The following is a 15,322-nucleotide window of genomic DNA, read 5'->3' as shown; positions in this document are numbered from 1 at the left end:
AATGCGTCATGAACTCCAAACGCAGCTTGCGGCAAATATTCTTCTATGAGGCCAGCATTGTTATTTACCTTGATACAATGCAGCTGTGGCTGCAGTTTCTTTTTCTCTCATTTTCGTCTTTCTCCTTTGCTCCAACTTGACAAGGTCCATTGTTCTTGACTCGAACGCAACACAGCACGCGGGAACAAATGGCGATAGCTCATGAAAAGACAAGCACAACCGATTTCATGGGTGCTCGTTTCACTTTTAAACGTAGCAGCGCAGTAACTGCTACCATCGTGATCGCGTACTTGTGAATGTGCGAACGACTTGAAACATAGTCTTACTGTGTGATAAAGTTTACCGGAAATATTGCCAATGTTATGCAAGATCACCGTAGTCGGGAATAGGGGACAAGTTCTGCAAGTGTTAGTGCCATGACAATTCCCCTCCTTCTCATAAGTGCGCTGTGGAATTTAGAGGTGTTCCTGTAGACAGCTTGGTTCGATGAATCATGAACTGTGGCTCCCGGACCTGGTGCCGTGATTTCCACTGTCAAGGACATAGTTTTGGGGGGTTCTCCACTCGTCAAATGGCCAATATCTCGAAAAGGTTCTTTGAAGGCAAAGCTTTCTTTTCTGACTATTCTTCACTTTGTGTTGCAGAGATCTGTATCACCTAATAGAGCTCAGAGGGAGAATTCAGCAGATGCGCACTAAAAAAAGAAAACAACTGAAAAAAAAAACATTTCAAGCTTTGTTGAGAAGCAAAGCGTTTCCACGTGCTGGGGGTACGCGTCTTCAGGTGCGACCGGAAAGGCGTAGTGAATCGATGGAGAGGAGGGGGGCACTCGTAGGAAAACGTTACGTTTAGCGCAGTTTGCCTCCACGAATGTAACGGCGCAATAGGACGACGACACACGCAAGAGGACACCCCCGATCGTCGCCGGGGACTTTCACATCGACTTTCACAAACTTGGGGCTTTACTTCCAGCTTGGCTACCAGCCTAAACAGGCGTTTGTGATCACAGATCACACTCGTTTTATCTGTGTTAGAGCATCTTACATTCACATCACATCTTCATCACAAACGATCGTCTTATACACATCACGTACTTTCACAACCATTTCCACAAAATATTCATGCACAGATCGCCTCATAACATCACAGTGTCTATATGCGAACAAACTACGCCGTACTTCATGCAGCCCGAGTAAAACGATGAAGTCCATCAGTTGAAAATCACGTTCAGGCGGTAAAAACACGAATGCCATGTGGGGTTGACGGGTCGGTCTACCTTCAAAGTTCTCTAAAATATATCCCAGAGGAATATGGCATTATTACAATCAATGATAACATGTTCAATAGTTTCAGCTTTGTTGCACAGTAAGCATCTGCTTACCCATGGCACATAAATCCCTCTTTCTTCTAACCACGTTTTAACAGGCAAGGTTCCCGTGTGAAATTTGAAGAAATATGTTTTACCGTTCGCCGGTGTCCACATATTTTTAACCATTTTGAGTACGCATTGTCCACGCCCTTCTTGGAACATTAACCGATACAATGGTACAGGGAACACACTCTCAATAAGATCCTTCATAAGACGCTTTCTTTTTACATTGGAAAGGATACTCAAGCGAAAATCTTGCCCTGAGGAACCGATAGGACGTCACAACTTCGCGCAAGAACCGTGAGAATGTGTAACGAGGGCCAATGGCTATTACGTCACGGACGCATGCATCAACACGCGGCTTAGAACGCCCTTATCAATTCCTCACGGGCAAGTCAGAGCGTTCAGACGCCTGGCGCGTTTCGCTTTGCGAGCAGCGATTGGTCGCCGCCTGGGTGACGCCATTGCCTCGGCGCGCGCACGCATATTATGAATGACGTCACGCACACGTCAATCATGCGGAAACCGAATTGGCGTCTGCTACGACGCGATGTGTCGCGAGATGCTTTGGTGTGATTCGAAGGCGCCCTGTGCCATGTGTAGAGCCTGTGCGTTCCGTGTGCACGGGCGAGATAGGCTAGCAAAATGATGGCGATGGTGATCCCTGTGGCGCCTTCGTTCGTGCTTTTAGCCAGCATCCGTGAGAGACAACGACAACCTCGACATAGTAAAGATGCGTTTCAGATGGCAGACGAATTATTTTTTATTTACCAAGAAGCTTTCCTAATTTGCTTTTTCCCTTGGTTTGTGACGTTCACTTCCAGGGGAAAAAATACTTGCGCGCCAATTGGCCTTTGTCCTTCCTCACGTTCTCATTACGTCAGCGGACCACCCAAACGTAACGTTACCACCAAAATGAATTCGAAAACCGAGGCGTTACAAAATACGTTCTCTAGACTGGCTCAACCGCCGCAATTAGTAGCCATTGTGTGTGTTCGCAGGGCATTCTGCACCTATAAAAGTATACATTGCTCTGAAATTGAGGACAGTGACGGCAGATAAGGCGTATAATAAACCAAGTCACTGGAGCGTCTGAATCTACAAGCCCGAAGATCAGACAAACCCATGTACTTCCCATCATTACCATGGAGGCTGAACGATCGCAAAGCCCGAGTTCCCTGTAGTAATTATTGTATGAAACTCTATGGCTGACATTAGGTTGACAGGAATGGCGCTGCTATTTAGGAGCGGTGAAACGAAGTACTGTATCGGGACACTAACGAACGCCGACAGGGGGCACTTCGGTAGTCACAGCGCAGCCGAAGCTCCAACGCGGTATAGCCTGGTGCTGGCACTTTCCGCACACGGTTTATCTTTAGCGTCGCATTAGCCTGTTTTGCCTCGTCGCCTACGGAGCGCATCTTCAACATGCATCAGCAGTGCTTGCACGCCGCCTACTGCTTCGCTTGCGACGGGCGAATCTCGCCTTGGTCCAGCGAGAGAGACGCCAGCGCGCGAAGCAGAACTCCTCAGTTCTGCTGTCATATTGTGTTATTACTCCTAGAAATGTGTGGAACGCTGTGCAAAAACGCCACTGGTGGGAGAGAGCAAGTGAAAAAAATAATAATACGCATGAAGATTAACGAGACAGTCTTTAGATGAGGGACAAAAAAAATAGGGAATAGGGCATATCGTTCACGTGCCACGTAAAGGGCAATGCGTGTAAATAAATGACCCCGCATATCGGTTGACTTCCAAAAAAGGTAAATTGAGCGTGCGCATACTTCGGCGCTGGTGATGAGATATATAATGCACCTATGACGAGATGTGAAAGGGAAAATGCCATTGGTAGTGCTGGCGCAGCAATGACGGCATGGCACAGCATGTGGCAAACATTACTTGTTCTCCTGTTTTGCTCATGTCACATTTCACTTTTGTCAATATTTTCTCCTCTTTTTAATATCAACTACAAACGAAAATACCAAATCGTAATCCTGCTACCTAAACAGCTTTAATTTTTCCGTGCTTTCATGGACTACCATGTAAGACCGGTTCTTCGGTAACCACTGCTTTCGTTCGGTAAACCTGCTTTCGTTCAAAAACAAATTTCAATCACAGTAATATGAATACAGTTTTTAGGTTCCGGTGCTAGCAGTGAAAGCGTTAAGACGAAAATACTAGGATGAAACCACCAGAGGTGCCCACGAAAGCCTAGTGAGCTCGCAATATTGGCGGAACAAATATTGCACCAGTATTGCACACAACTTTTGGTACACCCTTTCCTCAACGTTGTCACAAAACTGCTAGCATAATAAAAAAAACTAATGTTGACCCATTCACCTGATAACAGGGAGTGTTAAACGCGTTTTGTTTTGACAGTTTTATTGCTTCATTTTTAGTCGGACGTACGACAAGCATACATACTTATGAAAGCTGAATTGTTATATTTACTAACAATAAATTTTAGTTACTTTTTCTAACATTCATGACGCTGAATAATCATTGGTAACCTTCTCTAGAAAGCAGCTCCAGTTAGACCAGCGTTTCGGCCAATCTGCTTCAATCAGTTTACGCTTCCTTTCCCAAATGGGTGTCCCTGTCTGTACATCACAAAAACCATGACAAGTTCTTTCTTTAAGCGTGTTCAGACAAAAATGAGCAGGAGTATCGCGAAATTCCAGAAGAGAGCGTCAGTTGTTGTGCACTAATGTTTTAGGTATCTTGAAGGCCACAGACGAACAAGGCAGGAACAGTAGTAGTTGCAATAATCGCAACTCGTTTTTTATTGGAATAAGTATTTTGGTAAATAAACCGAAAATATTATATTTAGCAAATGGAAATATTAAACTGCTCACAGTCCAAACAACACGTTGAGGGAAAGCAGCCGCCATGAAAAATTGAATTTTTCAAGAGCATGTAAATTACAGAAATATATTTACAGTTGGCAAGAATTTTTGCTTGTTTTGACTTGCTGAGTTCCGTCACGACAAATGTATGCGTTTTCGATGTCGGTCATCTGCAGCAGAAGACGAAGTGAGGGCTTGGCCCCGATGCCTGTGTATCATTTGCCTGGAAATTAACATAGTAAAAAAGCAACCTATTATGTCATGTAGGCTGAAGTCAGAACTACCATTAAGAACAACAGGACTGAGAGAAAATTGTCTAATAGCAGATTCATTACGAGTCTGCATCTTTTAGCTTCATTAGAAACAAATAAATCAAATATCCTTGCACGAATACGTGACTATGGCTCATTTATTGTTGCTTCTTTGTGCATTTCTTAATGATATATAAACTACAGCATTCAATTTTGTAGTTTGTTTTGCATTGAAGTTTATCCATATGGTAGACACAATCTTCCTATCGCTATATACTATTGTGTAGTACGGTGTCTAGCGGTGTGCTGTAGCAGTGGAGGGTGTGAGGGCTACCGGAGCTAGCACATTTAGCACTGTCTGACAAAAAATATTTAACACATTGTTTGTTGAATGTGATTATTCGTATGTCTAATGGCTACACACTGCACGCAATTAATTTTTTAGTTTGTTTTGTATTTGTACCATTACACTAGGAAATGCACAAATGGCAGTACACCAACAGTCACTTTGGACTTGAATGCCGACCCGTTTTACTGCAAGTCATCTGGTCATGGCAGAAATATACTCTGCATAGTGGATACTGTTTTCAGATTTTTTTACGCCGGCAAGTAGTGGATTTTCTCTTTCACGCTTTCTGCTAGTATAGCAAAGGGAAAACGTGTGAACCGTTTTGAACATGGCCATTATTATGCGACAAGAAAACAGCGAATAGAACAACTCATAAAAAGAGCGGCTCTGTTGTCTCTGGCACAGATGCGCCCAGTTTAAATGGTTTAAGTTTGTAGTGACTATAAATTTATACACTTTTTGTTGGGTTACGTGTTCTCGTGTTGTGCAAGCGGCAAACAGTAATTGCTAATGTTCCAGCTAGCTTGTAAAAATTTGCATATGCGTAGATTTTAGTCTGCAGTGGCTGATAACTATAAATAAATGTTTTTGTGTCATGCGGCAGTTTTTTTTCCGCGCTGGTGAATAAATACAATACTTATCAGGGCGATTTGTCCTAATAGGTGGTGTCGAAAACATGACAGTCATCACATGTTTCCGCCCCTGCAATCACTTCCGGTGCAGGTAGCCCGCAATAACAAGGCCTCCTAGATCTGTTTTGGCTACTCAGCGGCAACCTTCGTTGGTGAGTGGATTCGGACACCACTCATTTCAGGCAGTAGACACCCCACAGATCCTCCTAGACGGCTGTGGTAAAACTGGTTTTTGTTTCTTCACACGACAATACCTATGCAGCCTTGTATGAAACAGATTGTATAGATGATGACGATGCTAAGACTAATGATAAAGAGGCTAATGGCATGCGTAATTTATGGCGTTACTTTGTACTTGAAGAAACACACAAACTGTTTGGCAGTGACCTACAATTATTCGGACCTACACGCGACTGCCAAATTTTTATGGAACCTTGGATATACAGACAAGTTTTCGTATCGCAGATTTCTGATTTCAAGATTTTTTTCAATGTTATCTGTTACTATATCTCAACACCTGTTTGTAACCTCCATATCCTTGCTCGCTATATTTCATGTAGGTGCGGGAGATGTGAAAGTGTAGCCTACACTTCCAGGTTATTGCAGCCTCTTATATCTTCCTTATACATGTCATACATGTTGTATATCTCGTGTAGGTTCAAGAAGTTTCAAAATGCAAGAGCACTCTGTACTTGCATGTTATAGCAGCCTGCTCATGACTTTCTTCTTCATGTTCGTCACATCTCGCGTATGCATGCGCAGGTGATTCAACAAGCAAGGGCAACCCTCACTAGCATCTTTTTTTTAACCTGTCCATGTGCTTCGCCGCATGTCGTGTTTGTGTGGGTGATTTGAACATGCAAGCGCACCCTGCTCTGTTAATTTATTGCAGTCTGTGCATGTCCTTCTTATTCATCTTCGTCACATCTCGTGCGCTGAGGCAATTCAAACTTGCAATTGGAAAGCACCCGCATGTGGCATGCTTAGCCCATAAGGCAGTTACAACCACCTCATGTCTCTAAATGCACTGTAGCCTTATGTGACATCCCATTACATGGCCGCTTCACTAGAGGCAATGTTCTTAGATATATTTCGTCCAAATGTTTTGAAGCAGGAGCACTGCAGCATCGACTAATTACTCAGCGAAGCGAGAAGACCTAGTCTCCGTTGGAATCAAGGAATACACTAGAAGATTCAAATCGTTTTGCTCTTTTTCTACTTCAGTATCTAATAATAGCCGGTCGTGTTCTGACGTGCATTTTCATAGAAAAATCAGACTTGGCCTCGATATAAATTCTCAACTTATGCATAATATTTGAATCCTAAAGTACGTGCGGGTATACGTAGAAGACTAGTACTTAGATTTTTCTTGATGGATACAATGCACCAGTAATAATGCACATATGGCGCCGCCTTTTAATGCTGTTTATTGCTAGTATTGTTATAACGTGAAAATATATCAACAAAACATACCAAATAAAGAGAAACAGGTTAGCATTTGTACTTTAAAAAGAACGTCACAACCATTCACTTAAGAAGTGGATAAAAAAATTAGTAGCCCTTCTCCTGTCGAGAAAACGAGGGTAAGCGAAGCTTGGTCGTTTGTTTCTCCAGTGTTCTTCCGGACGAAATGCACAGACGATTACCACGTTTTGCTCGAACCACAACCGGTCACACGCGCTGCAGCTGTCTCCGAAGTTCCGGTTAAGAAACTGGCATTGAATCCTGGCCGTCGCACCGGGGATGTTGGCGCTAGCGTGGCCGAGGCGTGCACCACCATTGTCGGGTTCCTGGAGAGCTAGACGACGCTGACGTTTGACCTCAACATCGTGTTCGCGCAGCTCGGGGTCGGCGTCTCTTCGCTGATGTTTGGCCTCAACTTCGCGCTCCCTCAAATTGGGGTCAGCGTCTTTTCGCTGACGTTTCGCCTGGGCGTCAGAAGCCCTCACGCTAGAATCGGCACGTTGACGACAAGCCCTTTACCGAGCGGGTCTATTCTGGATGGTTTGCTTCAAATTTCGTCTAAATAAATCTGCTCATACCCACTTTAAGCAATGGCTCATACTCTCGTAAACGCGGCCTCCACATTACGACAACCGAACAGAAGTGAAATTCTACGCTGGAAGGATTAGCGGCAAAGCACCCAGCTGTGGAAGTCAACGACAACGACGAACGCGGGAGCAGTGGCACGCGCGCGTGCTGACCACCTGTGCAGCTCTGAGAGCAGCTGTTTTTTTCAGCGCTACATCGCCGGCGCAGACTAGCGTATACAAGCTTCGCTTGAAAAATGAAAGAAAGAAAGGGAAAACTAATATCATGTTTGCAAACAAAGGAGAGTGCCTACAATCACTAGCACAGCTATGTGTCTAAATAGAATTTCACAACAGCTTTGTAGGTCTTGTACCAACCTGTACATAAAATGCAAGAAAGCATGCTCCAAGCCCTTGAGCTTCTCGACAGAAGCGAGATTGTCAGATATTCAGTGCTTGCAGAACAATTCTGGCATGCTACGCTCACTTCATTGACATAGATCTGTGGTCTTCTACTTTAATAGTTGCAAAAATAGATGAATTTGGTCTCCTACTTGTCTTCCTCAAGGTGTGCCTTTCCTAGCAGCATTGAAGCCATCATTCAGCCCGAAATAGTCGGCGTATAGTAATATTAAGCGGTGATGCGAACCTAGTCAGCGACGAGGAAGAATCACAGCTGAGCAAGAGTACCTCAAGCTGAAGATGCACTTCTAGCAAATGATGGTGCAGTCAGTATTCATATATTCGAAGTTATCTTTCCTGGTTATGTAATGCCCTATCCTAAGCGTGGATAGAATTCTGTGCGCTGAAATAGCGAGCCACTTAAGGCTCATTCAAACTAGGCCAACACGACAACAATTTTGGTCTGGTTGGCGACAGCATTTTCCTTCCTTTAAACCGTTGACCACTGCGCTTACCGTCCTGTAAACTGCTGCGTTGGCCAGGCGTTTACCGCCCTGTAAACTGCTGTCGCTAGCAGTCGGCAGATCAAAATTGGTGTCGTGTCGGCCTAGCGTGAATGAGCCTTTAGAGTTAACTCGCCTCTATAAGCTTACGCCATGACTACGTGCAGAAACGAAAATTTCATCCACGAAATGTAGAATAAAGTTGAACAAACTTGAAGTGAATCAGATTGAACTTCAGCTCTATCAGTAAATTACGTGACGGCAATAAGTACCGGCCACTTTTACTTTGACACTCCGACTTCGTATGCCACAAACAACAACAAAGTTAAAGACGGGTAGCGACGCCGCTACATGTTAGAGCGCGAGCTTTCCATGGCGTAATCAATTTCGACAGCATTTACTCGGTTGTGTTTAGCTGTTTTGTGTTAGAGACACAAATATTTGTATTTGAAGCAAACCATAGAGTCAACCGAGCAAATTTGGAGAAATTTCTTTTCTCTGACTAGTTGGCAATAACAGATTAGCGAAAATCTTCCAACTTTTTTTTCACCCCTGCTAAGAAATTTTTCTAAATTTATTTCGAATAAAATTTCGAAAGACTACAAGTCTAAACTGGTTTAGTGTTCATTCTGCTGTTCCTTTAAGATTTGAATGATCTGCTTTATTGGACACGAATTTGGGCACATCTTTTGGGCATGTGGACACATCATGTACATGAGAGTAGGATGAGGTGCGCTGCCCCGATGCGACTACGAATGTGCCTCCTATGTTCCCCACAGAACTCCATCCTGTTTCCTTGCCAGTATCATATTGGCCGTCAGTTATGGAGCGGCGTCTTATATGTACAAGATTTGTGGCACGGAAACAAAACAATTTCGAACCTTATACCACTGACCAACTTAAAACATGGGGTATATAGCACATGTGCGTTGCCATGCACAAATTATCGTTTTGTTCTGCCCTGTTCCTGCACACTTTCTGCTTTTTATTCTCTCTTGAGAGTCATCAGACACGTTAGCACTGCTCTTTAACACTTTCGTCACCGCGTCTATTCAAATTGGCCACCCCTGATCGACCCTTTTCGATCTCCGATTTCAGCGCGTCGAATTCGTTGCTGGAGATAAAAAACACTATTCTGTATGCATCCCCAGCAAAATACCTTTCATACGAGATTTCGGTTTTGCTTCTGCGGCAAAATTAAGGTTTTAGCTTACTTTCTGATAAACTAAGGAGTTACAGAAAAAGTTTTGTCTTCAAAAAGGTAGCATGCGGCTCCTAATTACGACGTGTCAAAGATTCATTTTTGTGATAAGTGAACTATAAAAAAACGTATTACATCATATTAAAAATCGGACAGCTCACAACGGTGATAAAAGGGAAAACATCTGCACCTCCACGCGAGTAAGTTTAAGTCTTGAAACTTGACTTATTTCTCTGAAACGCACAACAAAAGTTCGCGCAGGTCCTACATACGAAACTGGATATTTACTAGATGTTTGGAGCAGTGTCAGTGCTTTTCATGTAGAGATATTGGTGCATTTTAGGCACCCGCTTATTTAAATCCACGTTCCTGAGTCTTTCTTGAAAACTAATTTTGCTCTTTGCTTCTCTGACTTCAAAACAGGCCCAGATTATGACACGCTGCCCTGCCTCACTTCTGGTTTAACCGTGGGCTCCCGAATCTCACCAGTCTACCAATCTTTGGTTAACTTCCAACCCCGACAACATAATTCAATTCAAGCTCAGAATGGCATTTGCGAATGTTAGCACTGGCACCATTGCTCCTTTCCATATTCCACACACCACCTCATATTTATCATGGCCCCAAAGTTCTGTATGTTTCATTGTCATGCATTCAGCTTCATTTTTGTTTTCAGGTTATCCTGGTGGGAGCTTAAGTCTTTCCTTCGCTTATTCATACGCCGCGGAATTTACATTGCTTGATTACGGGTATGACTTGCTGTTGAAGCGACACCACCTAATTGCTCGTCTTTTCATTAAAGATCACAATTCCCGATTTCACTGAGCTAAACTTAAGGCCTAGATTTCCCGCTGCTTTGCCACACGTTCGACATAGTGAGTCTTTGAAACATTCGATTAACGAATATAATAACATCATGTGGTATTATTGCCTTCAAATAAAACGTTGATATTTTAAATTTCAACTTCATTTTGAACCTGTTTCAATTTGCATATTTTTGCAAACATACACAAAGGACAATGCTCTGGTTCCCGGTGCATGTGAGCTCCTGTCCTCCTTGACATAATGTCACCAGCCTCTCTCAGCGTCCTTACCCTCTGAACGCCTTAAACGTTTTACGTATAAAAAGTGTGACTGCTTAAAGGTTCAGCCAACCGGCAACTCCGCAGTCAAGCCGTCCGACAATAGGCCATTTAGTATTGTAGAGAGCCCGATTTTCTAAAGCTTTACTGATGTTCGCTCTGCAGCACGGTGAATAGCACCTGTCTTAGACGTAATTATTACCATCTCATTATGACCAGGTGCCAAATAAGATGTCAGAAATGCATAATTAGGTCACTGCATGTTTATTGTTATTTTTTATGTTCTCATTGAGTTGTGTAAACGCTTTTTATTGCTGGTTCTACCTTAAGATATGAAATATGTTACCATTCCGTAAGATAATCGTTAACGATGTGTGTATTACTTCTGGAAAAAGTGCATTAGTCCTTTGTGTGGCTTTGGCTGTCCCGCTGCGAATATTAGTGCTTATGCGGCAATATTGGCCATGCTATTGATTAATAAAAACAGCAAGAATAGTGTCAGATTAGAACTTCCCACAATTGCCCGAATGAAAGCAGCGCATGTTGTAGTTCCTTCTGTTATAGCTTAGCATGTCCACGCGGCTATCCAGAAAGCAAAGACTACACACATCACACGCACTGCATAACTCTAGAAAAGGCTGTTTCCAAATTCTAGAGCTGCATATCAAACCCAATTATTAAGCATCAATTTCTGAAGAAAGCTGCAACTGCACTTACCTGCAGTCTGTGAACCAGCCCCTTGTGGTTTTGGCTTGGTCTCCTTGTTCTCGGGCCCTCGGTCTAAAGATTTACAGAAAGTGTAACATTTGTAACGAAGCATCGATTGCACTGTACAAAGCAGAAATGAAATTCCTTTCGCGCCTGGTTTAATCACTTCCTATTTGACGATTTTCATTTTCCTTGTAACGCTGCGCCAGCATAGCCTGTGGATATACCGGGTGTTCAAAATTAAACTTTACGGAATTTAAGGTAGCATAATTCATGTCGTTGAGATGGGTTATTAGAAGAGGTGGACATTAGTAGTACGAGAAATCGAAACACATATTCAACTAATTAACAAAATTTACTAATGAGCTTCTTAGTTAATTACTTCACGACACATATTGTAATTCACGAATTGTAGCCGGTGAGTTTGTAAGACACATCCACTTGAAACGAATTTCAACGTTCTACGCCACGCGCGCCCGCCCGGGCTGCTGCATCTTGAAAGCCTTCGGCGGCGGGTACGGAGTCTGCCTTTCGCTGTTTTTCCCGACTTAGTTCGCGTTGATGCGAGTGGTAGCACGAAATTCAGGTGGCATAATTAAACCTCACAAAAGTAAAATAATTATTCCTGATTCGACGCCTTTTCGCCATTATCCCTCTGCTAATGTTCAATGGTTCCGGGCTACGCCCACTTCACCTGTCTGTCACGTGACCTCACAAAACCGCGAAACCTCACCGCGTCAAAGTGACGTGTACGCGAAAAAAATTCATTATTATGCCGAACAAAACTGAACCTGAATTGCCAGAGACTGCCCTGTTCTGAAAGGTATAAAAGATGGCTGCCCGCCGATCGCTCAGGCCCTTGCTACTCGCTCCTGCCGGTGAGCATATATTTATTTGCGCATGATAAACCTTTTTGCGAGGCAATAAAACGTTATCGAGCCCTTTTGGCACGTATGCGACATCGCTCTGCCAACTTTTCCTTGCTGAGGATCCGTTTTAGCATTGTTATCCTTTTGTTGCACGCCCCCGGGTTTTATTGCGATAGCAATTATATGGACACTTCAACCGGATTTCTGCCGTCGGCGTCGCCGTTGCCGTCGCCGTGAGGTTCCGTATAGATAAAATCTTCGCCGCGCGCCGTATGCCCCAGCGGAAGCGTGCGGGGACGCGCGCTATCACGGAGAGCGAACGCACTCAATCTCCCACGCGCAAGCAAGAAAGCGGAAAGCCAGCGCCGGTGCGAGCAGGGGGGGGGGGGGGGGCACTTCTCTGCCAACAACCGCGCTCGTCGCTCGTCCGCACAGTCTCTTATCTCTCCAAGGAAGCGGGAAGCCAGCGCCGGAGGGAGCGGGGAAGGGGGGGGGGGGGGCGCACTTCTACTCTGCCAACAACTGCGCTCGTCGCTCGCCGGCCGCACTGTCTCTTATCTCCACACGGCTCTGACCTTTTCTTTGCGCTGTGCATTCGCCGCTCAGTTTCCGTTGACGCGATAGACCGCACCTACTTTCGCCCGCTGCGACGTATATGCGCTTGCTGCCAGCGTTTTGACAGTCGTTGTCTGCGGTCATTCAGTGTGATCTATTTATGTTTGCTTGTGCGCGCTCACACCACGCTTGTTCATTCAGTTAGTAATAGTCGGGCCACATTTTCCAACGCACGCTACACATGCAATACTGCCCGGATCGGCAGTGCAGCGCTGCAGGTCTGTCCCTTCGCACGCGCCGCCCACGGGAAGCGCTTCTCATCAACACCACCGTTTCACACGCGCCTTCTCGTGGTCATCGAGTCTCGCTTCATGTCGGTCTACGTACATACGCCGCAGCACACCTGCTTACTTAATCAGCTCATGTTTACTACAATTCATATTGCTACCAAAGCAGCTCACCTTACTTCGTATGACATTGCTGTGTTGCTATCGCATTCATTGCTTCGCCCTTAGGGCGGAACTGTGACATTTTTTCAAGCAGCCACCGCAAGCTAAGTAAGGTGAAGCGGACCGATCGGAGAAGCCGGCACCACCCTCTTCATGCGGTTATCTATTTTCACTGTGCTGGCTCGGCCCCCTTCAGAATCCTCTCCACTTGAGTGTGCTCCTCGCCTCGCGTCAGCCAGTTAGATAAGAAAAACCGCTGAGTGTAGGCAATGTTAGTGGTTTTGAAAGCGAACAAAGGTCACCTATAAACGAGGAGAGTGTTTGATTGGGTTGTTCAGACAACGCTGCGAGTCACCGCCCGATGCTTGCGTCGATGGTTGCATAAATTTGACATCGGGAGATTGGAATAAAAACAGTTTGAAATAGACTTATACGCTATAGCGCCCCAGCTGCCCTTTCATTCAGTACCATATATCATATTGAATATGTCGTGAGGAAATTGAGACCGTTTATGTTATAGTCAAATGTGACATAATTTAACCATTTTTATATAAATAAATCCCTGTTTTTATGGTAAGGCGTTAGAAGCTTGATCGCCCTACTACTTTTTTTTATTTGTGTTACAACCTCTAAAGAAAGAAACAACGTCATAATTTTTAATTGAATTCGCCCAAGAATGCAATAAGCGTATGCAGGTACAAGTTAAGCCTCACGAAAACATTCCAGCGCAGTAGACGTCGGAGCCCCGAGCTTCGAAAAAAGCACCCCTAAATTTTAATAGATGGCTGATTATTTTTATACATGACTTGGATATCCTGCGAGAAAAGACCATTTTACCCCGCATTTGGCCTTCATTAGATTAGTATATGTCATTGCACACAAGCAATACACCATTTCGCATGCTTACGAATAGGAGTAATAAATCTCTTTAACTGTAGTGTCGCAGAAGGCTGCGTCACGCATTAATTCCTTTCTTTTCTGACGGAAAATTCGCTCTCCGCTTGTTTCTATTGATGCAGCTGCATCAACAGAAAAGGCACTGTCCGTAAAAACAATTTGTCGCTTTTTTCTGTATTCCCAAGCAAACTAACCTGCTACACAATTATCAAGAAACACCTCACCCAAATTGCGGATAGGCCTGTGTCTTAATAACTCGCAAGAGATTGTAACGTCGTGTCCAAACTCTACAAATGGAAACAGCTGTAAAATGTTGCATGCTCATATTTTACAGGTCAGCAGCGCTCTTGAACCTTAACAACAACAAAACTTGGCTTGGATGTAGTAGCTGTCATTTTTGGGTTCACAAAGTATAGTATCGATGAAGATGCTGAAATTAGCAGGTTAAAACACAAATAAACCTCAGCCGAAGGGTCTCGTTATATTTGCTATAGGAGAATACCTCGCGCCACTGCTACGAAGATTGTTGGTGCTCTTACAGAATAATGCAATACATGTATATTTTACACACCACATTGCTTATCCTTCACATTCTCGTCGCTTAGAGAAAATACTAATATTTGTTATATTTTATGATCATTTAGGGCAGTAAATGCCTGTTGCTAAATAACTGTGATAATGGACATCGTTCCGAAAACTACTGTAAGGTTAGGGTTAAGGACAAAACAATAGAAGCACAAACAAGAAAGCAGTGCGCCAATCAAGAATGGCTGGCTCTCTCCTATAATTCAATAATTCCATTTGTGTATCGCTCAGCCTACATATCACTTTCTGCTTGAAGCGTTCTACACATGTGACAAGGGATACATACCTGGTTTCTGGTCCTCTTTAGAATTCTTCTGGTCTTTGGTATCCTTGTCATCACCACCTGTGGATCAATGAGCAGGCATGAAGCTTTTGTGCGATGAATTCACAAAAGTAAGTGGCAATTCACGTTGATGAGCGCACACTAGTCATAGAAATAGCTCCTTTACGTTCATTGATTGGACTACGGTGCATATATACACGCGAGTTACCAAAGCGAGTAACGTTGAAAGCCAATGCTTTTAAGTTGTGTGAACCAGTGAACAAACGTGCACCATGCTAAAAACCAGGATGGTCGCTTTACTTTACATACTT

General features: G+C 43.9%; 1 protein-coding gene and 1 long non-coding RNA gene across 3 annotated transcripts in view; one reads left to right on the top strand and one right to left on the bottom strand.

Annotated features, from left to right (window-relative positions):
* Positions 1–81: 81 nt before the first annotated feature.
* LOC125946656 (uncharacterized) lies at positions 82–8,431 on the top strand. The gene is made up of 3 exons (XR_007467747.1): positions 82–441; positions 5,543–5,599; positions 8,046–8,431. It is a non-coding gene; the product is annotated as an uncharacterized LOC125946656 (long non-coding RNA).
* The window catches only part of LOC119457752 (uncharacterized PE-PGRS family protein PE_PGRS46-like), a 49,817-nt gene continuing 38,612 nt past the window's right edge, over positions 4,118–15,322 (bottom strand). The window contains exons 11-13 of one of the 2 annotated variants that reach the window (XM_049670357.1): positions 15,015–15,071; positions 11,383–11,445; positions 4,118–4,438 (exon numbers count right to left, since the gene is read on the bottom strand). In XM_049670357.1, coding sequence (XP_049526314.1) covers positions 4,431–4,438; positions 11,383–11,445; positions 15,015–15,071 — 128 coding nt within the window. In that variant the 3' untranslated portion in view covers positions 4,118–4,430. The remainder of the gene's footprint in view (positions 4,439–11,382; positions 11,446–15,014; positions 15,072–15,322) is intronic. The other variant, XM_037719406.2, reaches the window with a different exon arrangement.

This window comes from Dermacentor silvarum, chromosome 7 (genome assembly GCF_013339745.2).
Source record: "Dermacentor silvarum isolate Dsil-2018 chromosome 7, BIME_Dsil_1.4, whole genome shotgun sequence".
Lineage (NCBI taxonomy): Eukaryota > Metazoa > Arthropoda > Arachnida > Ixodida > Ixodidae > Dermacentor > Dermacentor silvarum.
This window is presented reverse-complemented; position numbering and strand designations above follow the sequence as displayed.